The sequence below is a fragment of the Pseudorca crassidens genome, chromosome 2 (assembly GCF_039906515.1).
Source record: "Pseudorca crassidens isolate mPseCra1 chromosome 2, mPseCra1.hap1, whole genome shotgun sequence".
Taxonomy (NCBI): domain Eukaryota; kingdom Metazoa; phylum Chordata; class Mammalia; order Artiodactyla; family Delphinidae; genus Pseudorca; species Pseudorca crassidens.
Genome location: NC_090297.1, coordinates 3,074,592 through 3,100,009, shown reverse-complemented (window position 1 = coordinate 3,100,009; position 25,418 = coordinate 3,074,592). Strand labels below are relative to the sequence as shown.

At 50.1% G+C, this 25,418-nt stretch overlaps 1 protein-coding gene across 2 annotated transcripts in view; it reads right to left on the bottom strand.

Moving 5' to 3' along the window:
• Nucleotides 1-700: 700 nt before the first annotated feature.
• The window catches only part of AJAP1 (adherens junctions associated protein 1), a 124,270-nt gene continuing 99,552 nt past the window's right edge, over nt 701-25,418 (bottom strand). For both annotated transcript variants that reach the window (XM_067718082.1, XM_067718092.1), the window contains exons 3-6: nt 21,157-21,244; nt 18,668-18,910; nt 16,765-16,896; nt 701-9,697 (exon numbers count right to left, since the gene is read on the bottom strand). In XM_067718082.1, the coding sequence (XP_067574183.1) occupies nt 16,824-16,896; nt 18,668-18,910; nt 21,157-21,244 (404 nt within the window). In that variant the 3' untranslated portion in view covers nt 701-9,697; nt 16,765-16,823. The remainder of the gene's footprint in view (nt 9,698-16,764; nt 16,897-18,667; nt 18,911-21,156; nt 21,245-25,418) is intronic.

Below are 25,418 nucleotides of genomic sequence, written 5' to 3'. Positions count from 1 at the left end.
TACAGTGCTGTGGGACTGTCCCCGTTGGCACAGACTCGGCTACAAGCAGCCCAGGACCCACACCCGGAGACCCGGAAACGTTTTCTTTGTGGTTGAACTGGGAAAGAATTGGTTTGGAAATAATGAATATACAGGGAGGAAATCTTAGAATATGTGAACCATGACATAGACATGAATACCCATATTCTTAGAGTAAGTTTCATATAATACTGTTAAAAAATAAATCAATAGACAAATAGCATTTAGAAAAAGTCGTTTTGAGGTCACGGCCTGAACTAATGGTGATTCTTTTGTCTCTTTTTTTTCATATTATGTTTTTTTTTTTTTTAATAGCAACATCAGAGTACTAAATATACAAAGCAAAGTTGATATAGGTGCTGCATTGACAATATTTTCCAAATTACATAGTCTTGAAATACAGAAACAACTTAAAAAAATCTGGAATAAAAGTTCACCTGTATGGAAGTCACACCCAGCCCCCCAACCCCCACCCCAATATATCATGTAATTTCTGTTTATTAACATAATTATGAGATGCATTTAAAGAAAAACACAACAATAAACTACAATAATTTGTTTCAGGAAGATGATATATAAATATGTCTATAAGGACAGCTGAGGCATAGATATATATGTATAACACTTAGAGAGAGAGACTTCTGTTTTTCTGTGGAAAAATAACAAGTGATCCATGTAAAAGTATAAATAAACAGTAAACAGTTTATTGTATCAGAAAATAATTTAGGAAAATCAAAATAAACCCAGTGTTTCTATACATGAGTGGGAGGAGGGGAGGAAAATAAAGTTCTAAAACATTCAACTTAACAGCTGTGAAAATGAGCCAGGGTGGCCATCACCATTGACCTTCTTGTCCTGTGGTTCAGGTTCATGGTTTGTGAGTTTCCTAGTTCCACGGGTGAGCTGGGGAAGAAGAGGGAGAAATGGGTCCATGTTTAAATGTATGTACTTAGACCTGGTGAATTCAAGTGTGGTTCAATCACACGAGGGGTATCGCAAAGAACATGGAGCCTTCTGGTTCTCAGGTCTTTGACCCTCAGATAGATGCCCCATGTGAAGAATCCAGCCAAGAGTTTGGATGTTTCTCTGAGTATTGTGTGTATACCCCCCCAAACACCCAGATGTGCCCAGGGATCCATGCTTGACGATGGATGTGAAAACAAAACATCCAAATGGTTGACTGCATTTTCCACTTAGTCATAGAGGCATTCTCATGATCAGCAAAGACTTGAGTCCATGACCAGTTAAACCGGCAAAGATGTGCTCAAATGCGAATTGGACTAACTTTTTAAAAAACGTACATTGGAGCCAGCTAGGTCAACCGTGCTTACCATGGACAGATCTCTGCGACTTGCTGTCTCTCGCTCAGCCCTTCATGAACAGGTTCCACTGAATTAGACAGTAACTGAAGGGCTTCCGATGTTTCCCTTCTGTTTGGTTATTGATATTTTCTAAATGTTTTCAGTAAACATTTATTCCTTTTGAAAAAAATATAAAAGACTTTGGAAAGATAAGCAATGTGCAGTCTCACATTTCCTCCAACGTCCAGTTTAATGCGTTCTGGGTCTAAGTCATGTTCAAGGGTTTAACTCATGTTCAACAGTGCATGTGTAGAGAGACAGAACATCAGTTAATCTCTTGTCGATCCATGTATCAATCACGAGTTAAGTAAACTTAACAAAGTCATTCAAGGTCAGGTGAGGCTTGGCTGTTGTTCTGCTTTTCCTTTAAATAATTTTAGCTAAAGGTTAAGTGTGTTCTGGGCTCCATCGCCCACCATCTTTTTTCTCCAAGGGAGGCAAGAGGAAGAAAGGATTACAATGGGTTTGCCCAAAAAAAGCAGAAAAAAAAAAAAAACCCACAACACTCTCTAGTTTTTAAGAAACCAATTATCCAGAACCCAAAACTGATTACAATATTTTCCCAAAATCTCAACGTTTCATTCCCAAACTTTGCAAGTTCCCATATCTCCTCTCCCCACTACTGGAGAACATCTCAGGGAGAAGCAAATGCCATGGACAGTGCTCATCTTCCCACCAAGCAGAACATGTATGCATCTCTGAAACCTTTGCTGAACCCCAAGCCATTCCATGTCATCTTGTGCTGGGAATTCATCAAAGGATCAAATTTATGGTCAGTCGACTGAGAACCGATTTCGTTCAAGTCCTTTCACCCTTCTGGCTTCAGAGGAAGCAACCCAAATGCACATGAAAAGCAAAAGAACAAAAGTAATGAAACAAAATGTGTTTTCTGTAGGACATGACAGTTCAACTCAAGGCGTGTGTGGCCACAGGTGGGCTCTGTAAAGCCTGCTGACTTTTCAAAACCAACCACCCATCCCTGTCTTTAAGGCCCTTGACTGGCAGTTGTGCTTGTATGTGGAAATGGCACAATATTTAACAGTGCCTTAGAAATCTCTCCTTTCCAGAACTTTCATGTCAGTTCATGTCTACTTGCTGTAAGTTCATCATGAAAAAAATACTCACGTTGCCTTGTAGACCTTAAGTTGTAGGCAGTCACAACAACACTTGATGTTAGAAATCCATAAGCCTAAGGGAGAGATAATACAGAGTGGAGTCCAGCCTAAAATAGCCTTTGGAGGCAGAGGGAGAGAGTTCTTTCTGGTGGTAGCCGCTGCCACACGAAACCTTGTCAAGAACAACGCTATTGGTTCACTGCTCTACTGCTATGTGGATTCCAGCAACCTAAAACTTCAGAAAAAACCCTCTCTCCTACTCCAATTAATCCCCCAAAGGCTGGAAATTGGGTTTGGGGTGTCAAAATGGCTTTGAAGTTGTCCCTTTTGTCTTGGGACAATGGTGGTTGTTCTTGTAGTTTCCTGCGTGGTGACTTGAAACAATTGTATCGGGGGTCCTCAGAGTGTTCCCCATCCCAGACTTTTAGTGGCAACAAGTCTTCATGGTACATGATGGTGCCCAAAACTAGAACTTAAGATTCATTTCTCCCATGAAAAAAGTTCTCCCCACTTCTCTGGAAGCAATAACTTGCCACAGTCAGTAAGACTGGCGTGAACTGCCAGTTCACCAATCCCAAAGCTACAAACATCAACACTGAAGAATCTACTGCAGAATTTCAAAAGTCCGACAGAACCCCACCAGTGTGGACAGTCCACATACGAATGAAGCTTCTGGGGAGTTATTTGGTGTTGCAAATATTTGGGTGTTGATAAGAATCCAGGTCTCCAGGGGATTTTATTTTTAAGACAGAGACCACCTAGGAAAAAATAATTAACTTTATGAAGAAGGTTTCCTACAATCTGACCTTCTCTGCGTCCATTCCATGACTCAGCAGATATTTTACTTTGAGATTCAAGATAGGAGCAAGAGTTAATTCAGCCCCAGGGGATGTCTTAGCAACCCTCTCGGCTTATCCTATTAACCCATTCAATTTATGCGCTCCATGGTACATGTGTGTTCTGATTCCTACCTACATGGAAGAGATAACAGGGCCATTTACAGGTTCACTGACCCTTCCCCCACTACTCACTAGCTATTTACACTCCCCCCACCCTAAGTGCTAGAAAGCTTTGTGTCCCTGATGGCAGAGCTGGCCCAGTTTATACCCCCCTCTTAAGCTGAGGCTGTTCCATATAAGACTTAGATTTATGGATTCATTCAAAACTACCCTGTTGATTCTACGCCCAGTAACTCTTGGAGCATTTAACAGGGAAACCATCAAGTGGGAAACGCAATGGGGCTCCTGGAAGGATTGATGTTAGCATTCCAGCTCCAACACAGACACATATTATAACCCAGATGACCATGCTCTTCAGTTGCCTTTACAGTTGGGTGTGGGCCATGCGTTTACAAGTGTGAAGTGTGGACTTGTCGCTGTCGTGGTGTCTGGGAATGCATGGAGAGAAGGCCCTCGCCCCCAACCCCGCTCTGTCCACGTACTACTGCCTTCAAGAGCCCACACAAGCATCTCACCTGCCTTCTCCTTGCCCTTTCATATTCTTGGCCCCGTTGTGTGCACAGCTTTCTCATCAGTGCAGACTAGCTGTTGAACCTACTCAACTACAGTGAAGCAGAGTGGAAGGGGGTACGTGTGAGCCCACCCCCTACCCTGGGAGGCTGGCTGCTCTGGCGGGGCTGCTCCCCTGACAAAGTGCAAATGTTACAGCTGCCCCTTTGGCATAAAGAGAGACTGGCCCATAGTTAAATTTCTTACTTGCATGCTCACATGATGACCGATTTGAACTCTGGAGTTTAGCTATAGTAGGCTTGCTGGCTGGTATCTTTCTAGAATCATTTGTGGTCCAAAGAACTCAATCTTTCTGTTTGTTTAGTGGGTGGGGTGATCTAAAAATATTGCTTCTCTCCCTACACCTCTGTTTAGCCCACTCTTTACATTCAAATGCAAACTCGAAACGCAGAAATGCAAAACTGCCCAACTATGCCTTACAGTTTTTGGAATGAAGGGCTGGAAGCATATTTCAAAATGGCAATCAATCATTTAAGACCTGGATGGAAGCCCCAGTAATAACGCTGAGTGTAACTAACACAGAGATCTTGGCTCAGAGTAGGCGGAAAAGCACAAGTTGGGAAGAATAATCAAAGATTCTCAGATGGTGAGAGTTTGGCTCATTTATGTAGGCTGTGCTATTTACATTGGAAAACAAACAAACTATCAAAAAACAGTACGGCATAGGAAATTGACAAACTGCACCGAAGTAACCACTCCAAAATTACATGAATCATAGCGTGTTTTGGAATAAAAGCAGATGTTGTTTAAGAAGTATGTTACTGAATATGTTCTGTATTGAGGTTGAACTTTGGAAAAGGCAGCTGCCTTCTCTAATGAGGAGGGGTGGCTCTCCCTGGGGCCCCTGGTGTCCAGTGTGCCTCCTCTTTGTCCTTGAATTCCTTTGTCCTCCTTGAGACCTGGTTGACCTAATGGTGACTTGACAACCTAGGGATGGGGAGGGGAGCTGGGAGAGAGGGGGACAGCCATCCAGGAGGAGACCCAGTTCATCACCTGGGTGACATACCTCATCCTGGTCCCATCTCTCTGTTTCCCCTGCCGTGTCACTCCTTGCTAGAATGACTGAGGGGTGGAAGAGCTTGTCATGACTAGGACATCTTATTCCTTGGCACTGAATTTTTATCCAGGAAATAAGAGTAAGGCATTCTTGCTCCCTCAATCTCAGACCAACCTTCAGGAAGCAAGTGATGATTTCCCAGTTGGAAATGATGGCCAGATGAAGAAACCCAGACAACTCCCATTTCTCTTTCTTTCTTTCCTATCATTCTGCTCTGCTGCCTTCCTATCACTCATCGTTCTATCGAAATTATTGTTTGCTCTGTGTCAATTGTCTTCCTCTATCTGGCACAGAAAGTAAAACCCACAGGGGCAGGACCATGTCCATCTTGCTCCTCACTGATCACCAACATGGCAGAAGATCAACAAGTCTTTGCTGAATAAGCAGATGGATGGATTTTCAGCTAATTGTAGGAGGCACAAAGAGATGTTTCTCTCCTAAGTGCATATAGGAGTAGTGCCTTCTTAAAGAACCCCCATGCTGCAGCAAGAATGACAGCTGAATCTCAACAGAACTCAGGATCTTTTCCCATCCTAACTTGTGCAATAGCTCCTTGGAAGAGCCAGGGAAAGAGAGCCCAGTGGAACGTCGAGACTCACTTAGGCTGAGATCTCCCTGATGAAAGAGTGTCAAAATGTAGACAAAGAAAAAGTGTGTACGCATGCCGTTTTGAAATGAAAGGTATGAGAAGATCCAGCCTGACCATAAAAGAGCTGCTGGTCCCAGCCCTGAACCTCAGCCCTGGTTCCTCTTATTATCTTCCAAGATAAGCATCTTGAGCTATGGATCATGCTGAACCATCTGGGAGAAGAAGCGAAAGAGATGGAATATCTCTATGGGCAATAGAGTCAGATAGAGACCACACAGGGCAAAAGGGTCTATTTTCTATTGTGTCCATTTCATGAGCTAACACATGGGAGTGGACATCCACACACAGAATTCCTGAAGACCAAAACCTGTAAGGAAAGTTCTGATTGACGTTGAAATGTGGCCGAGAAAGAGTAACAAACTTGTCCGAAGTAAGAATGTTTGAAGAGGGCAAGGTCCCTGCAGTAATTACTGAATTCCTGGTGGTCAAATTCAGAGAGGTGGCGGGATCTGCTGATGAGTGTAGGCTTCTAAGTTTAAAATGTTCCGTGGAGGACCGAGATGAATGTCTGGGAGTTGAAGGCAACCCAAGAAGTCCACCCGCACTCAGGACTGGGAAGGACTGGAAACACTTCGGAGAAAACATGGCTTCCTAAGTGGCCTCTCCTTTGACACTGCTGGACTCTGAGTCTGGTAGGAAAAGGTCAGGAGGCTTTCCTGATCTTGCCTGGAGCATCTTCCCCATGGCACTCAGAACTTGTAAATGAAAGGAATTACACTCGTTATTTCAACCAGATAAAAATGGCGTCAAGTACACACAGAAGTGATTAAGCCTAGAGATAGACTTGACCACACAGCAGAGAGTTCCTGAAAGCCAAGCCCTGTTGTTTTAAAAGTTTTAAGAGTCGATAGGTAGGCAAGGGACAGAGGTGATGTGCTGCCCAGGGGCTGATGATTGTGGGGTTTCAGACTCCCTGAGGGGATAAGATGGAGGTGGACACGTCTTTGGGGACCTCACCAAACAATATGGTGAGTACCTTCCTTTGAATACCTTTCTTGAAGAAGAAAAAAAAAAAGCTAAAGCAAATGTAAGAACTGGGGCCCTGGGGCCTAAGAAGTTACAGCTCTGAGGTTGATCACAGAGGGATCGCTGATGGATTCTGAAATCCAAGGAGCCTAGAAGAGGGAACACTGACTGACCCAGGACAACACCCCAGGGCTGAGGAAGGGTGGCCGGGTCAAACTCATCAGACACAGATACATGCAATGCTTGGACACGTGTACACGGGGCCTGATTCAGGGAAAATACCACATTGTATTGTTTCATAGACTTGACTGTGGGTGGAGCTGAGTTTTGTAAGCCTGCTCACTTTCATTTGTTATCTCTTTGTATAGAGATCATGTTTCCAGGTAACCATTAAAAAAATAAAATAAAACATCTCTACACACACTTCCTCAATCATCATGAAATGGTAGCTTTCCCCAAAGTGGATTTGTCTCGACAGATGTTAGACTTCCCGGTGGAGAACTGCAAGTGTGGCTTGTCTGGTGGCCGTATGTGTGTCCCCCAGCCCTGCCCTGGGCGCGAGCCAAGGGGCGTGCGTGTGTGTGTGTGTGTGTGTGTGTGTGTTGGGGGCGGGAGGGGGTCGTTATTCTCAGGTTCCTTGCAAAGCTCGGTACCACCTGGTGCTCAGGCATCCCGAGGGCAGCCTGAGGTCCGGGGAAAGGGCCGAGCTGCAGTCAGAGGCGACGCAGTAGTCGCTGAGCTGCATCCCTGCAGGAATCCCAGGCTCTGCTGTCAGTGGTAGCACAGGCCCCTCAGCCACCACCTTCGTCTCAGAGCATCTGACACAGAGCGGCAGGTCCCTCGGCCCTGAAGGATGCTGACAGGCCTCAGCTGGTGCTCACACCACGCTGTGCTCGCCTGAGTCAGGAAGGCCCCAGAGCCGCCCTCCAGTGGGAGAGTGACCCGAGGATAATGATGTGTGAGCTGGATGCTCGGTAGAGAGTGTAGCGCAGGCCGTGCAGTGAGTCTAGAGCCTGGAGGCGATGGATGTCAGGGATGGATGTTTGCTGCGTCCTGTTCAAGCTTTGCGGGGAGATGGGAAGTGACAAAACGAAAACCAAAAACCCTCCTTTTGGAGCAGTTGTCACCAATACCGATCTTAATGGGTGCGACAGAAATGAGGTTTTCCCTCCACGGGCATCATTTTACTCTCCCATATTTCAAAAGGTACCAAAGCCAACTTTTCAAGCACATTTCAAGGTGTTGCAGAGGGAGCCTGGTGGAAGAATCAGGTCACCGGCCTGACCAATAAGTGGGAGGGCGGTGGGGGGAGTTAGTTCCCTGCCTGCCAACCTGGTCTGAGGCAATTGCAAGCCCTACTGGTGAAATCACTCATAGGAGACAGGCCATGTGCACCGAATCTGGGGTCCCCAGAAGGAGGACACGCCCTCTGTCTAATTGGGAAGCACGAAGCCCAGATAGACACCCCCATCCCTTACAGTGCCCCCCACTAACCACACGATGGGGCATCAGGGCGCCTTTGTAAGGTGGGGGCTGGCAGGGAGTATTTTCAGTGAAGTGTGTGGTTGGGATCCTCTGTAAGGAGACTCCTGTCTGGGCCCCTATTTCCACTGGGAGGCTCCACAGTAGAATTCTTGATGGTAGAGCACACAGGTTGACCAAGGGAGCCGACAAGAGACAGCAACTTTGCCACCATCTGCACCAAAATTTAAAGTCACTCGTGGGCTCAAGAAAGAGCAGGCAACCTCTGAGTGCCAACATGTGGGAAAGAAATGCAGAGTACACTGGCACTCCTTGCCAAACGAACGGGGAGCTCACATATTTCTGAGTTCTGCTCTGACATATGCACACACATTACAAGGATCTATTCCTTTAATTTTTGCAACTGGAAAATTTCTTTAATTCGGTCTATGCCTGTATAACACAAAGATGGCCAAGATCCACCAGCCCCCCCCCAATCTGACACTCAGGCCCATCTGTAGGTGGCTGGCCACACACGTGTGCACATGGCTATTAGGTAGCTTCTTCAAACAAGTCAATGAAAAAAGATCGTATTTATGCGTATATAGATTACGTACATGTATGGATGTATATCAAACCATGGCATTCTTCGTTCTGGCCCAAGATAATAAATCACACATCGCGCCACTCACCAAACGCCTAGCAAACGCAGGACCTGCCATTCAAGGGCCAGCTGGCGTGCATCAAGGCCACCTGGCACGGATGGCAGTGGGACACCAGGTCACCAGGAAGAAGACGCTCGCTCGCGGAACTGCATTTCCGATATATGCATATATATGTGCGTACGTGTGTGTGTATGCACATGTATGCCTGTGTGTGTTTGCGAAGTAGAAAACACCAGTTCGTTCTGTTCATACTAAGCATGTTAAAGAAATCAGATTTTGTGACCGAGAACACATTTTTTCTTTAAAAAGGAACATTGAAGGTCTTCAAAAATTGCTACAGTACAAAAAAGGGGTGTGTGTGTGTGTGTGTGCGTGTGTGTGTGTGTGTGTGTGTGTGTGTCTTTATATATTTATATATGTACATTAACCAGAAAGAGCAGCTCTGTCGGAAGAGATGCCCGTTCCTGTTTTCTGTAAGATTTCTCCTCGCGGTTTGCTTGGCGTCGGCTTTGTCACCAAGTCTCTCGGGTCAGTACATGGCACATAATGGTATTATTGGCACAGGTTCAAAATCGCAGTACAAATCCCAGCTTCCGGTGTGTCCTCCTGCCCTTTCTCTGTCTCCAGCTCTTTCTCTTGGACCATCTTCTTTCTGTTCCCCAAAGAAGCTCTCGGAGAAGGCAGTTCCCCATAGGCGTCGGCATTTTTATAAAAATATATTTGGCCTATAGCGTCCTGCTCTGTGAGTTCCCCACCGGCAAACAGAAGTGGTAGGTGTGGGGACACTCCCCTTAGATAGTTTAGTTTTAGGTTTTGTGTTTTTTTGTAATTTGTAATTTTTTTTTTTTTTTTTTTTACAGGTTCACCAACGGAATCCTGCATGGAAAGAAAACAAGGAGAGATTAAATGGCAGCGAGCTGAGGGCAGGAGGTGTCTACGCAACTCCTCTGAGCCTCGGTCACCGAGACCCAGGTGCACAGCTTCCTGGCTAATGACACTCAAGTGTCCTGGGGATGCCAAGGCTGTCTCACTGGACGTGGTCACCAGGGGCTGGTACACATGCTAGGAATCCCGGGGGGAACCTCATGTTAACTACGGTAACGGATGGAGTGGTCCTCCTGCCTACGTGGGAGGGGGTCTGGGCTTCACAAGAGGGTGCTAGGCCCACCCCCAGCATTAACTTACAAGGGGTGTGGCACCCCAGGCCTGCAGGTGACTGAATGCATCCAGCATCCTGCTCGCTCCCTTTCAGCTCCCACCACCACAGGCAGAGGGACCGCCAGCTCCACAGAGGGGCTATGGGAAGCAATGGAGTCCATTTCAATCCACTGCTCAGCTGGACGCTCGCTGAGGCTGGGACTCAGGAGAGGTTAATGGATTGCGTCAGAAAAACCACCTCCCGGATCTCCCCAAGAGGTGATCTTGCTGGAGACAGAGAGAACGTGAACCACCATGCTTGCAGGCCAGGTCAGAGGGCTGCAAAGAAGCCGGCGGCTCTTGCCCAGCCTGGGGTGCCACCTCAGAAAATGGGGACGCCAGAGTCATCCTACCTCAGTGACAGACCCCGAAGTCAGCATCCCCCAGGGACTCAGAGAACTACAGCCATCCCAGGCACGGCCAGGTGAGTCGGGACGCCCCACGGCTCGGGCCAGAGGGGCTTTGGCTCAAAGCTGCAGCTCCATTATAAGGATGGGGCCACGCCTCTCTCTGCTGTCACTCAGAGCCCTCACCTGCGCCCACACTGCAGGAAATGCGGGCCCTCAAATGGTATAAAGAAGAAGGTCATGGCACCCTTCTTCGAAAGAGACTAGGGGGTAGGGTTCTTTCTCCTGAATCAAATAAGCCCCTTGGGTGATCCTCGACAGGACAGAGGGCTGAAGGGCATCCAGGTGGGGTGACACACCTGCAGCCCGCAGGAGAGCATCTGGTCAGCACTGACTCCGTCATCTTCTCCAAGGGCATTGGCATGCCAAAGTCTATTCCACGTGGGGAGGGGGTGGCGGTGCCCATTCCCTCTCCAGGACCCCTCCCAGTCTGGACGAGGAAGGCAGGGCCCCTGCTCATCACCTTGCCTTGCCTTTTACCTCTAAATGACACCTGTTTGGGCAACTCCAGGAGGCCAACATGGGGCATCTACTCATCTCCTGTGGGATGGCCTGCCCTGCTGTGAGCAGGGGTGTCATCGCGTGTGATGAAACGGACATCCCGTCAGATGTGTGCTGGACCACTCTCGGCAGCATTATTCCAGCTGTGCCCTGGCCCCTCCCGCCCCCTCCGCTTTCTAGGATTTGGGGGTGGGAGGTGGTTAAAACAGAGAGGAATGTCTCTCTTGTATGTCTATCTGTTTTCTAATTTTTTTTTTTTGCGGTACGCGGGCCTTCCACTGCTGTGGCCTCTCCCGTTGCGGAGCACAGGCTCTGGACGCGCAGTCCCAGCAGCCATGGCTCACGGGCCCAGCTGCTCTGCGGCATGTGGGATCTTCCCGGACCGGGGCACGAACCCGTGTCCCCTGCATTGGCAGGCGGACTCTCAACCTGCGCCACCAGGGAAGCCCCTTTCTAATCTTTTGAAAGTTAAAAAAATGTGGAGACAAATCCTATGTAATACCCCCTTATATGTGGTCCCTAGAGTCGTCATGGAGATGAAGAGTGGAATGCTGGGTGTTAGAGGCTGGAGGAGTTAGTGTTTAAGGGAGACAGAAAATCAGTTTGGGAAAATGAAGAGTTCTGGAGATGGATGGTGGTGATAGCTGTGCAAAGCAATTGTGAATGTACTTAATGCCAGAGAATTGTCCTGTTAAAAACAGTTAAAATGATCAATTTTATGTTCTGTATATTTTACTACAATTTAAAAATTTTTAAAAATACATTGAAAAAATATGGGGACACCAAAAGCTGGGCCTAGTGCCCATTTGCCCAGTCCTGGGACAGTCTCCGGCTTGAGCTGCTGCCTGCTGTCCCAGCAGCAGGATGACCACCGCGCCCCTCTCCACCCTCAGGAGGGTCCAGGGTGGGGCTGTGAGCCACAGGGCCTCCTTCCCTAAGAAGGAAGGTTTCCTTGAGAACTGTAGCCTGGGGCTGCTCTCCTGTCCTTTCTTGTGACCTTAACCAGACAGATCAAGGGAGGTGCGGCTTCTGCTCCTTCCCTGGGGCTAGTGTCTCCTAGGGGTTTTTCCAAACAGATATTATCTGCCACTTAAAAGTCTCCAGTGCTTCTACAGTGTCTCCTCAGATTCTTCAGGACGAGGTCCCGCCCCTTCTTCCTCCATCCCTCCCTCTCCCTCTCCCTCTCCCCCTTCCAGGTGGCACCCTGGCCTCAAATCGCAAATCTCCTACCTGAAGTCCCCCAAGTTTCTGCTGACGGTCACCTCCCTGGGGAGGCCTTTGCGGATACCCTCTCCTTTCCTAAACATGTTCTCTGTTTCATTTCTGTTAGAGCATCGGTTCTACGGCTCCTCAGGCACAGGACGACCTGCACTGGTTTGTATCTGAGCATGTATATGTCACATATCACCCAAGTGTCACAGGGTGCCTGCCAGGTCCACCTAGGTTTGCCCAGGTGCCAGCTTGGAGCCTGGCCTGGGGAGAAAAATCAACACTGGATGAAACTCGGAGAAGAGGCATCTCTGTGAAAGGAGCGTTGTCCTTATACCCTTATCTGCCTGGAATGACCTTCACATGTTGCCTGTCTGGGAGGATGGATGGAGGGGCTCCTGGGCCACATGGGGGCCAAGCCTCTTCCAAACCTTCCAGCATCTGCTTCTATCTGGCATCTCAGGATGAAAAAAAAGGAGAGAGAGAGAGAGAGAGAGGGAGCGATGGCTCCAACTCTGCGCCTTGAGTTGCCATTGGAACAGCAGTGCTGGCTTCCTGCAGAGGTGACTGTCCCCTGCAAGAAGAAGGAGGGGTCTGAGGCTACCTGGCCATCTTCCAGGCCTGCCCTACATTCCAGCTGAAACCGGGCTGCTTACACTCAGCTCGTGGAGGAGGGCTCGGGTTTTTCTGCTCCAAAGGCTCAGAGCCTCTCAGCCTGGCAATAATCCTGGAAGGGGTGGGAGGGGGAGGTGCGTCCTGCTTGGAGAAGGGCACCGGCGAGGTTGTGTACCCGGCGAGGGTGCGCATGCAAGACTCTGGGCCAGAAAGCAAAGCTGTGGCTGCTGAGAGATCTGAGCAATCGGATCCGGGATGAATTCTGACTTGGGAGAAACCAGTGCCCTCTGCTGCCCAGAAGGGGATGCTCGGCTCCTGGGCACCCCCGGGCTGCGAACCACACAGGGGGTCCTGGGCTTAAAGATCAGCATCAGCTTCTGCAGAACACAGAGAACAGGCAGAAGGCAGCAAGGTCTCCTGGAGCGTGGAGCCTCTAGCTAGTTTCTCCACTTCCCGAAAAAAGCTCCTTCCCCACCGGTTTCCTTGGTGCTGGTTCTCAGCTTGGGGAGAGAATGCTTTCCAGGAGGGTCCGGATGTTGCTTTGAAGAAAATGTTCCTTTGATTTACAGAAGCTGGATATTCTGTTAATGTATTTTTTAGAACACAGTGGGAAGGCTCAGGTGCGTTTCTTGTTTTTTTTTTTTTTTTATTAGTTATATCTTTGGCGTGTTTTTGAAAATAATAATAACACATGATTTATTTCTCACTTGCTTCGGATGCAAGAGCTTTTATGACTTGTCAGGCTGGGTTCAGAATGAAGTGGCCTTGGCAGACGGAAAGATCTGAACACTGATGAGGTTTCCTGAAGTTTACTCGCTACGTGAAAAATGACAGGAAATTAGCCCAAGAGCCAATGAAAGGTGTGTGTCCAAGGTCCCTTTCCTCGGAGCAGGAAAGGCCACCTCATTTTGTCTTGTCCAGAGCGTTCAATCAGGCTCCACCACGGAGGGGGTTGGAGGCAAGAGTTTGCCGGAATCTCTCGTAGAGGTTGAGTCTAGGCAAACAGGCTTAACTTCTGCCCAGGCTGGGTCACCCGTGTGCACAAGCCCCAGCACTGGGCGGGGCTCAGGTCCCAGCTGTACGTGTGGGTTAGCGCGCACACGCAAGACGGTGCGGTAACAAACTGCTGTAGCGTCATTAAAAATGCATTTGGAGAGGCTTAACAGTTATGCAAGAGATAAATATCTCCGCTGGCTCTTAAACCTTAATTGAATGTTTTAGTATTAATTGCTATTTATTTAAGGGACAATAAGAACCCCAGTAAATCTGAACCGTCTTCCTGGCTCTTCACCACTCCATCTTCATGTCCAGGCACTAATTGTAAGCATCAGGGATACTTTGAATCCAAATGCTTTCCTCCCAGTGAGTGATAAACAGTCCGTCCGAGACACAGCGAAGGGATGTGGAAGCATTTATCAAGGACTAACAAGGCTGCTCGCGGGGTCTTCCTGGTCCGTGTCTGCGGGAGGAGATGGCTGGAGGCAGCCGTTGCCCCGAGTCTGCAGGCACGGTGTCTGAGCGTGGCCAGGCTCCCAGTAAGTCCAGTCGCCTCTTCTCACCTCCCCAAACTGCCCACCTGAGATCCACGTGAGTGGGTTGAACTCTTCCAACACAGAGGTGCCCCCTCCTGTAGATGGGGGTGGTCCTGAAATAGCTCCTCGGGCGGAGCTGGGAAGTGGGGTCCAGACACCTTCTGGAGAACATGGTCCCCAGGGCCAGCTAGGGTGGCATGTGGGGAGAGCCCACCCCACTCCTTCTGTGCCCCATGCTGCTGGAGACAGAAACAGGCTAATGGGACAGGAAGGTCTTCTGGAGCAAAGACGTGAAGAAAAGCACTTTTCCCCCCAGTTCGATTTTCTTTTAAAGCCGGGGAGGTGGTTCCAATATTCCGATGTGAATGAGGAGGTCCTCGGCCCAGGCGTTTGGAGGCTCGGGGGCTGGCCTCCCACCTGCAATGTCCCTGCCCCGCAGAGTCAGGCTGAGTGTCCCCAGCAGGGATGCCAAGGCAGCTGGAAAGCCCACCCTCATCTCCCACAACCCAAGCCTCTTCCCACTTGGGGTCGGGCCGGGGACAGAATGGGGCAGAGGCGTCCACGGGGGATGGCAGTCAAGGCTCTCTGACCGGTGGTCGGAGCATGGCCCTGGAGCCAGGTGACCTGGGGTCACGTGGCCCTACCACTGACAACCTGACTGCCCTCAGGCAAGTCACCTCCCCTCGCCGGGCCTCAGTTTCCTCTGTAAGATGCACTGCTGAGAAGACCGAATGAGTCTCTAGACATCAAGAGTGCTCCAGTGAGCTGCCATGTGAATGTCCCATTAGGGAACTGTCCCCACCCCGCCCCAGGTTGGTGCTACCTGGAGTGGAAGGCATGTCCACCTCCAGGGCCGCAGGCCTGCAGCTCTTGGAGGAAGAGAGCAGAGGTCTTTGATGCGCACGGCTGGCATCTCCCAGGTCAATGCCTTATGCGTTTATGCATTTTTGAAATCCCTACAGAGATGCTGGTGCCCACCTGGCCGCCCTGCAGAGGCCTCATCAGGCAGGCAGGAACTCCGCAGCTAACGGGCAGGCTCCCCATCGCTGGCCTGGTCAGAACTCCAAAGGGAGCTCACCCGTGGCCTTAATGAGGAATCATATCCAGGCAAAGTCACACATTTCTGGTGGATGAGCCATGCCCAGGGCATCTGGCCCTTGAATGCTGGGGACAGACCTCCTCTCACCTGCCTCACCTGCACATCTCAGCAAAGGCCTTTGGGTGGGGAGGGTCACTTTCCCTTTTAATCTCATCATATTCCTTCATCCACCAGCTGAACACAGAGCTAAGTGGATCATTTTGGCTTTGGGACAGGAAGTGAGGGCTGCAGATTTGATTTGGAGCAAAGATGCAATTCACTAGGGCTGGGATTAGGAACTGATTGATTCACACCTGCTTCTCAAAGCAGCTGGGCCCCCCGGACCCCAGCTAAGTGTTGCAAGCAGAGGCCTCTGAGGGCCCCATGTGCACCCCAAGAAGACACCACCCTCGCCCCAGGCCCTCCCCTGACTCTGACAATGGCATTTTCCGCTCAGTCCCCGTATCAGAGGATGAGCAAAAGTAAGGAAAAAAAATTTTTAAATATCAATAAGCCTAGAAATTGGGTTCCCTACTCCTGGCAGGGATCTGACGTCACACTTAGAAGGAATATCTGGGGGGAAAAAGATGCTCTCTGTGGATAAGCAGATGTCATCCTTTGAAAAACCTATAACATCAGAAGAGAAAACGATAAAAAACCAAAAACCCTGGTTGCCTCTATTGACTGTGCATCCAGAATGTGCAGTCACGGGGTGAGATGCTCTTTCCCCCAGCAGCTCGCGTGTTTGGGAGGTTCGGCACAGAAGAAAGCAATTTAACGTGAGCATCAAAGTCAATATCATTGAAAGCAAACCAAATGTTCCTATCCAGCAGAGCGTGGAAAACTCATCCTGTTTTGGTACCTCCTGTCCCTGGCTTCAAATTAGTAGATGTCTCAACTCTTCACTTTCTTTCTTTACCATTGTCTTTCTTATCTCTTACACTTATATTTCAAAATTGTATTTTAATTCCACTCTGTGTTCTCCCACCTCTCCCCGCCATGTAAAGATGTGATGGAGGCGTGACGTCTGCCCACTAGGCTGGGGCCCTGATCTCTTCTCATTGCGGGAAATGAGAGGTATACTTGTAGCTCGTTTCCAGAACCGGTGTTCCCTGCCCTACAGGCCATCCTAGGGGGTGGAACGGCACTGACGGAAACGGGCAGGGTGCCAAGCAGGGGGTTCCTGAGTCTGTTACTCCCTTCCACCAGGACATGGGGCATTTCTAACGAGTGCAGCAGAGAGACCACAATCCCAACCCTCTGGTTTGCATCCAGAACGGTGATGCCCTTGGAATTTCACCTGCCATGTCCAGAAGGGCTCCCAGTTATCCCAGAGGCGAGACGGGGGTGGGAAAGGGGAGGCCAAGGGAAAACCAATCAAGGTCCAATAAAAGAGGTACGTACCATAAAACAGACACATGGCGTCTGCCCTGCCCCCAGGAGGTAAAAAAGCCTTCGGCCAGTCAGCAGGAGATTTCAAACCATTTCTCAGACACAAAGGCCACAGGAATAAGATGCCGATCAGAAGAAGAGGGTCTGCAGTAAGCAGAAAAACGGGCTCACCAGGGCTGGTACATAACACCTGACAAACAGGTCGGCTCAGACCTGTGGCAGAAAACTGGCTTCTCGAGTCGAAAAGAATCCCAGGAAGGTGATGCTCGGCCTGGACCCACTGGCCTCCCCTCCCCACGCTGCCCAGGGCTCCCTTCTACCCTGGAAGGCCTCGGAGGACACGCAGCCTGAGGGACCCACACATGGGAGGAATCTGGTGCTGAGGCCCACGGTGGTGCCGCCTCCAGATCTCAGTGTTTGATTTCCAGGACAAGGCGAAGCTCAGGGTCTCTGCCTCTGAGGGCAGAGATTCCACCCACTTTACTGCACATTCTAGAGGGGGCGGGGCCTGATGACTAAAACGCGCACCCCCCCGCCACCAGGTGTTTCATCCCCTTTGAGACCGAGCTACCATTTTCCAAGGCCAGTGAGACCCAACGGAGCATCGCCTTCAGCCCCAGGGCAAGAAGCTGTTCCATCCAGCGCTTCCACACCAGCCAGCTATGCCCACCCTGCACGTGGACAGGGCTCTCCTATGACACAGGGGCAGAGAGAGACACAGCGAAACACCAAGACCCATCCACTCCCTTCCCCCTCTTCCCCCAAAGCCTGAAGCACTGGTTGGCCGGGATTTACATCCAGACAGGCACACACGCATTCAGTGACATGGTTTGAAAATCCTTTTGCCAATTCTTTGTGAACTCGTCCTTCTGGAAGGCTGGAGTGCAACCCACGAGCTCCCCAAATGCTGTCGAGTAAAAGCAAAGTCATTTAGAAGGATGGTCCTGAGGTTTCTGCTCTCTGAGGTTTCTCCACCCTCCTCCTCTGGGGAGGGAGCATCTCAGATAGACAATACGGCAGAGTCTGGTGTGGAGACACAAGGAGAGGAGAAGCAGAAGGTGTTTAAGGAACACCCACTCGCTCTCCAGGACAGGACAAAGTGACATTAACTACGGGCACAACAGCTGAAGGTCCCCCCGAGTCTCCTCGACCTGGGTTCTGGGAGAAGCCCCGTAGGGCACCTTGGGCAGTGTCCCCAGCCGCCACTCCTGCCACTGACTGTGGGTCCCTCAAGTCAGCCTGGTGTCCTGCTCATTTCTTCCTAAGATCTCTAAGTTATCGGAGAATTCTTTTTTCTTTTAATTTACAAAATGATTCATGAGTGTGTGCTCCCTTTAAAAAAAAAATAGCTATTGATGTTTTAATCTAATTCCGGATAAACCTTCAGAAGCTGACTCAAGGGTTTCTTAAATATTCCCAGGGATGGTTTTAGAGGCATGTCTTCTTTGAGGGATTACATATGATTCATAAAAAGGAGTGTTTAATAACCGGGAGTCTGGTTGGTATTTGATATCTTTGCGAGATTTGCTGCTGACATTTTAGCGATGGGGGTTCAGAGATATTGACCGGGGAGGGGACCGACCGTGATTTGTTGACATTTGGGAGGCTTGAGACTGTGAGGCTGGCTTTGGAGTCTGCACCATAACGCCCGCTCAGCCTCCGCCATGCGGGATCCAGGGCCGGGTAAGACAAGTCCGTCCACCAAGCGCAGGGGTCTGGAAGTGAACCCCGGCTGCTGGATGTCTTAGCACCATTTTACGTCTACTGTGCCCCTCTGGTCTCATCTCAGCAAACTTAGCTGCCTGCGTTTGCTTGGACCATCACAAAGAGATGGGAAGGCCACCTGACACAGATGAACAGCCCCTGCATCCCCAAGAGGGGACAGCGGCCGGGTCTGGCCCAAGCCTGTGCTTACCGGTTCCCGTTAAACGTGGATTTGTACTCCCCGGCTGGGTGCAGTGTCTCGTCAGTGTACACGGGCACAGACGCCCGGACACACTCGTGTGAACACTGGAGGGTTTCGTTATAGGCCGTGAAGATGTCCAGGCTGCTAGGCACCCGGGCGGTCGTGAAGTCCGTCAGGTTCTGGCAGCTCTCCTCCTGATGGTTTGCCTTCCGCTGGTGGCTGTTCCTGCGAGGGTTCCCGCTCTGGGCGCAGCTGGAGGAGAGAGGAGTCAGGGTGGGGGTGGGGGGATGGGCAGACGCCGAGACCCACAAACACCTCCGGCGCTTACACTTGGAACCTTTATCTCCAGGCATGAATTATACATCATTTAATATTAAATGGTAATTCCTGGCCTCTTCAGAAAGATCAACCACAATCAAGCGATCAGCTCTTTTTTCAAAAAATAAAAATAAAATAAAATTTGAGTTTTAAATGCGGCCATTATTGCTGGGAGGATTAGAAGGTAAGGGGTTGACCTGTGTTATCGGAGAGCGGAGGCCTGGTTTGGCCAAAGAATGTCAGCTTGGGCAGAGGCGCTGACTCAGTTTCCCCAGGAACACCTGGATGGGATGGAAACTGTGATGGGTGCCCATGGGGAAAGCCATGTGCACAGGTCAGGGTGGCCATCGTTCATTTGGAATGGACAATGCAATTATCTTTGGGGAGAGTTAAAACTGGGGAACGCTTATCCTCAGCCCCTCCTCTGCCCAGGCTCACAAGTCGGAAATGAAACTGGACCATCGGGACCTATGGAGAGAACTTGCTTTGTGCCCCAGGAAGTACCCACCTTAATTCCCTGTTCTTCTGGACCACAGAGGCTTCCAGACGCTGTGTAGACCAGACACGGGGGTCCCACCCTTGTTGGCCAAGGGATTTGATGGAGAAGGTACGCAGGGACCCCTCCCGACCCCCGGAGGGGCAAGTTCACAAGGATGGAAGGAAGCGCTATCCCCACAGAGGAGGGGAGAGAGGAGGAGACGGGGGGCGCCTCATCAGGACAGCAGTTCTCCTCCTTTCCCCCCCTTCACGCTCAGAGCCTTTGCGAAGCGAGGGGGCTCTGCAAGGGGCGGGAGTGTGAGCCCGTCTCCCCATAAATTGTGTTAACTTCCTGCCTTGTCTTCCCAATGAGAGGAATCCTGATTGCTGGTGGGGAACATCCACCCATAAATGGAGGTAAGAAGATGGATGTGGAAGCCAGGGGACACCCCCAAGGTCACGGAACCACTCATCCACCGCCCTGAGTTGTCCTTCCCAAAGAACTCTTTGAGGGTTTGCTGTAAACCCAAAAGTGTGGGCAAACCAAGAGGAAGCTTGCCTGCCTATTACAAAGTCACAAAGTCCGAGGTCTCCTCTGGGGGAGGGGCTTTCCCTCACCAAGATGGCCAGCGGGACTGGACCCGCTAAACATCCCTGTGGTCCAGGGCTCCGGAGCCCCTTCTCTGGACAGCCAGCCTTGCCCAAGATGCCCTGTTGGGAGCTCACAGTTATCCTTGTCATCTGCCCCAGAAAATGCCCCGGGTCCTGGGACTGCCGGCCATCAGGAGCGTCAAGGCCTCGCTAGTCTGTTCTGGGTGATGCCACTCCCCTCCCCACCCTCTCTAATCCTGGAGACTGGCTTTCTCTTGCATTTCCATGCATTTCTGTTACCTGGAGGCTGCAGGTAACAGAAGGATGGGAGGGCAGCTCCCTCCCATCAGCCTGTCTGACTTCCTACCACTGGTCAGCAGGGGGATGATTTGGGCGTATGACTCTACAAGGGCCGTTCAGCTTTGATGTTAACAGGAGCCTCGTTTGCTGGAAGAGTGACTGCAGGCAGACAGGGGCCTGGGAGGCATGCGAGCAGCAGGGTTAGCCAGAAGCTCCCTGATTTTCCCAGGGGTGTAGCAGGTGTGTACACCCAGCCAAGGCCAACCTCAAAGTAGGCCAATTTCCAGGAGGAAATAGGCAAAGACAGGCCGCCTGGAGCAAAGCAGTAACCTAGTTCAGCAGACACAGAACGGCTGTGAGAAGAAGGCAGGAGAAAGAGACCAGGACAGCCCAGGACAAGGAGGGGCAGGCAGGGACCCCACCCAGGCTGCTGGTGGGAAATAAGGATAAACTGCGCTGGGAGGGTGACATTCAAAGGTGCACTGGGATCCAAGGGATGGGCTTTGGGAACAGGACACCTGCTGCCTGAGGAACTAAGTCAAGGAGGCCGGGCTCGTGTCCTGCTGCAGAGAAAGCCACCAGAAGGGCAGTGTCAGGGAGCGACACCCTCACCAGCCAGCCAAGCTGCCCGGGGCAAAGGTGAGCGGGTTTAGCAGATCAGGAGCTGCATGCTGTTCTCCATCCCAAACAGAAACAATTCCCTGGGCTGTGAGCCGAGATCGCGTTTGAAAAGTAAGGACTTTTCTGTGCGTGCTTCCCCGGGGACCCCTACTGATCCCCGTTTCCAGGCCAGAAGGGCCGAGGATCCTTACCAGTTTTTTAAGACAAGAGTTGTAATCAGAGCAGCTATGACCATGATGAGGGAGACGGTGATGGTGATGATCTGATGGACCGCCAAACCTGGAAACAGAGAAAGGGGGAGGGGGGCAATGAAACCAGGGGTATGAGATGAAGGGGCCCAGGAAGGGGTGTGTGGCGACCTGTCCCATCAACCCGGCTCTGAATGCCGGGTCCCATCTTGTGCACACACCCTAGCAGGGGGCCCACGTTGACAGGGCCTACCACATGCTGTGGGTACCGGGGCTGCTCTCACCTGGAGCCCAGGAAGGGAAGCCCCAGCCTGGCCTCTCTCAGTCCCTGAGCTATGACCCGGCCCCTGGGCAGCTGTGTCCTTTCTTGCACCTGCCGAGCCCTTCACCTGGCACAGGTAAGCACTGTCACCCCTCCTTTCTCTCCTCCCAACCTGGGTAAGTTCTGCTCCTCAAGTCTGGGCACCAGGGCAGCTGGCCTGCAAGTGGGAGCAGGGTTTGGCCAGACCCAGGAGGAGCCAGTATGGCCCAGGATTTACTGGGAAGGTGGGGAAGAGAGACATGTATGTTGACACCCTTATAGACTCAGGCACTTGGATCACTGGGGAGCATCTTCCCCTTTCCAGAATACTTTCCAAGAAGTTCACTGCCAGATGAGCTTCCAGGGAATAAAAGATCCAGGCCCAGCCGCAGATGCTTCCCGAAGTCCCAGAAGAGGATCTGCAGTCTGGCCTCGCGGCTCCGTCTCCACTTGTGTGTGTATATACGTGGTGGGGGGAGGGGACAGGGGAAATGGCAGGACAGGGACAGCAGGACTGGCCACTCCAGAAGCAGCCAGAGCCCTGACCGAGAGCTGTCTGCAAACCCCACACGAGGACCAGGATGGCAGAGGACCGGAATTCTCTCCTCTGCCCCCCTCCTCCTGTATCATCTTTCATCAACCACAGATGCAGAGGGAGAGAGAAAAGACAGGCCGGTAACACCTCTGGTCCCCTCCCTGGCTAGGTTCCTGACAATTCATCTGTTACATCCTTTCTGGGACGTGGACACTAGGGTTGAATCTGCTGGTCAGTGAGGGACACTTGAAAGGTCCAGGGCTCTGGCCCCACCCTCCTCCCGTCAGCAAGAACCACGCCTGAGGAGCTGGGGGCCAAAGGCTGTGAGGGGCTCTGCAGAGACCCCTGCAAGTGGCAGCACCCTGCCCCCTGGGAGTGCTGACTCCCCATGTTCTTTCACCTCTGCCATTTGAGTGTCTGTCTCTCTCCACTCCAGACATCCATGTGCAGAGGCCTACCCATCACACTTGAGAACCCAGCATGTCCTGGGGTGAGAACACCACGTGTGCATGGTCCAGTGTGGAGGGTTTCAGAGTGAAAGATTTTTCTGGCGGCCTCTCAAGGACACAGTCTCACAAACAGGTGTTACGTCTCTACCGAATATGATCCTCATGGGGGGAGTTGTTAATGAATGATTCAAAGTTGGCATGACCAGAAAACAAGCTTTCTCTTCCTGGCGGCCTCTCTTCCAGGCTATTTCTGTTTGTCCCAAGGAATTCCCTTCCTGAGTCTGCAGGATAGGCACCACTTGGAAAACGAGAAAAATCCATGAATGCCATGGGCCTCTCTTCATTCATTCTTTTATGCATTGATTCAAGAATAATTTACTGAGCACCTATTGCATGCCAGTCAGTGACAGTTTTGACTAACTCAGCCATGGTGTCCACCCTCAGGAACAGATTCTCCGGTGCACATTTTTTTAAGTGGCAATGTTCACTGTTGGTTCTGGCCAATGGCTTCCCATGCACCTGTGCCCAATATGTGGCATGTACTATAAATTTCTGAGCCGGCTTGCCTTCCCTCTAGGACTGCCAAATCAGCTTGCCAGTGGGGCTGAAAGCTAGTTATGCCAATAGGGACCACCCTCAATCTCACCATGAAGTGCCCAGCTGCCTCAGTAATCTCTATGTATTCACCAGCTTCCCTGAGACCCAACTCAGACTTTGTTGGCAGAGGGAGGTTGAAATGGATGTCCAGTTTAATGGACAACAAGGAAAGATGCCTGCTTGGTCTTCCCTCACCCTCCATCTACACAATCCTTCTGGTCCAGTCAAGAGATGGCCATGCTGTCATGAAGAGTATGTGCTCATCCTGTGTCTGTGCTTCCTGTGATGAGAAGGAAGCTGATGATGGTGATGGTGATTATGATGGTAGTGATGCTGATGATGGTGGTGATGATTATTATGATGATAATGAAAGTGGTGATGATGATAATGGTGATGGTGCTGTTGCTGATGGTGATATTGATGATGGAGTTGGTGATAGTGATGATGTTGAGAAAGTGGTGATGATGGTGATGATGGTGATGGTGGTGGTGGTGATGATGATGGTGATGATGGTTGATGGTGGTGATGATGGTGATGATGGTGGTGGTGATGATGTTTGATGGTGGTGACGATGGTGATAATGATAGTGGTGATGATGGTTGATGGTGGTGATGATATGGTGATGACGCTTGATGGTGGTGATGATGGTGGTGATGATGGTTGATGGTGGTGATGATGGTGATGATGGTGGTGGTGATGATGGTTGATGGTGGTGACGATGGTGATGTTGATGGCAATGACAATACTGATAGTGATTATAATGATGAAAGTGGTGATGATGTTGCTGCTGCTGATGGTGATGATGATAATGGTGATGGTGCTGTTGCTGATGGTGATAGTGATGATGGAAATGGTGATGGTGATGATGGTGGTAGTGATGATGGTGGTGATACTGATGGTGATAATGAAGGTGATCGTGATCATATTGATGTTGGTAGTGATGATGGTGATCACAAGTATGCTCAACAAGTATTAGCAATTGTCAGGTGTGTGTTATCCCATTTATTCCTGGCAACATCCCTCAGAGGCAGATACAATCATCATAAATTATGGAAGTGAAAATCATCTGGGCAAGCTTGTGTAAATTCCTTGGGTCATATAGAATGTGCTGGTCCCGAAGCCCATACTAAGAGCAGTAGTATTGTATGATTTTGAGCTCAGACTTTGTTCATCTCAGTTTGGGCTTTGATCTGGGGTCCTTGCATCTTCCAAGAGAGAGGCTGGCACCTCTACCCTCTATATTCTTGAGGAGAATAATCTTCTAAATTATGGAGGCTGATGCTTGAGCCTAACCACCCCTTCCATGGATAGATCTCTTAAGGAGTGCTCCAGGCTCATTCCAAAAGCCTCTCAGCCATCTTGGCAGGTCACACCCCCAAACTCCATGGCAAGAACTAAACCATTGTTCCTTGGGCTAAACATGCCATCTTCTAGGTCGGAACAATCAACATCTATGGAGCGTAAACGAGCACACTGAATGGGAATGAGCCGACAGGAGTAGTAGGGATTTGTCCAAATTCAGGCCAAGCCCAGCTAGAGGCACTGAGAGTTCCCTTGGAAGAGCAGGGCACTCTGTGGTCCATGCGCTAATGTCTGCAGGGCCAGAGAAGGCCCCAGGCCATCACCGGATTTTTGACCTCACATCATGTTACCCAGGGAATTCTTCTGTTGAGTTGAGTATTTGCAGTGACCAAAGTCCTTGGAAGGGAAGTGTTCCATGAACAGCTGTATCTTAGATGTTTAATTCTCTCCCACTCCCTCTGTGGGTGAGGATGGGAAAGCATTGATTCTCTCCTTCTGGTGGATGAAAGAAACTGAGGCCCAGAGGGGAAGACAGTTGGCTCAAGGGACCCCCTCACTGACGACTGCAAGAATAGAAGACCAGCCCTTTGCCTGAGGTTCTCATGAATCTTTGAGGCCCTTAAGAAAGAGCCAAATCTTCACCATCTTTATATCCACCCCTACATGCCCGCCCCACCACACACATAATGCCTGACACAGTACCTTACAAGAGTAGCTGTGTGGCATATTATTAAATTGATACCTGAAAAGTAGAGAATAAAAAACTAGGGGAGCAGGGAGAAAGGTAATGACATAATTCCAATATCTGCCTTGTTCTGGAGGTCCTCCTCCTGCCTTCTGTGTGAAATTTCTCCATAGGACTTGCCAAGTTAAAATTTGGAAAAAAATGATATGTAGGTTAATAACCAGCTAGGATCATCTGGGCAGAAATACAAGAATAATATAACAGCTATGCTCTCTAGAAAGACTTCTCTACGCCTGTCTTCACACCCATGATCAATTTAATCCACTGCCTATCCTGCAGAGCCAGGACACAAGGCAATTCTCTACACTGGAGTTCCAGGGAAAAATCAAACATCGA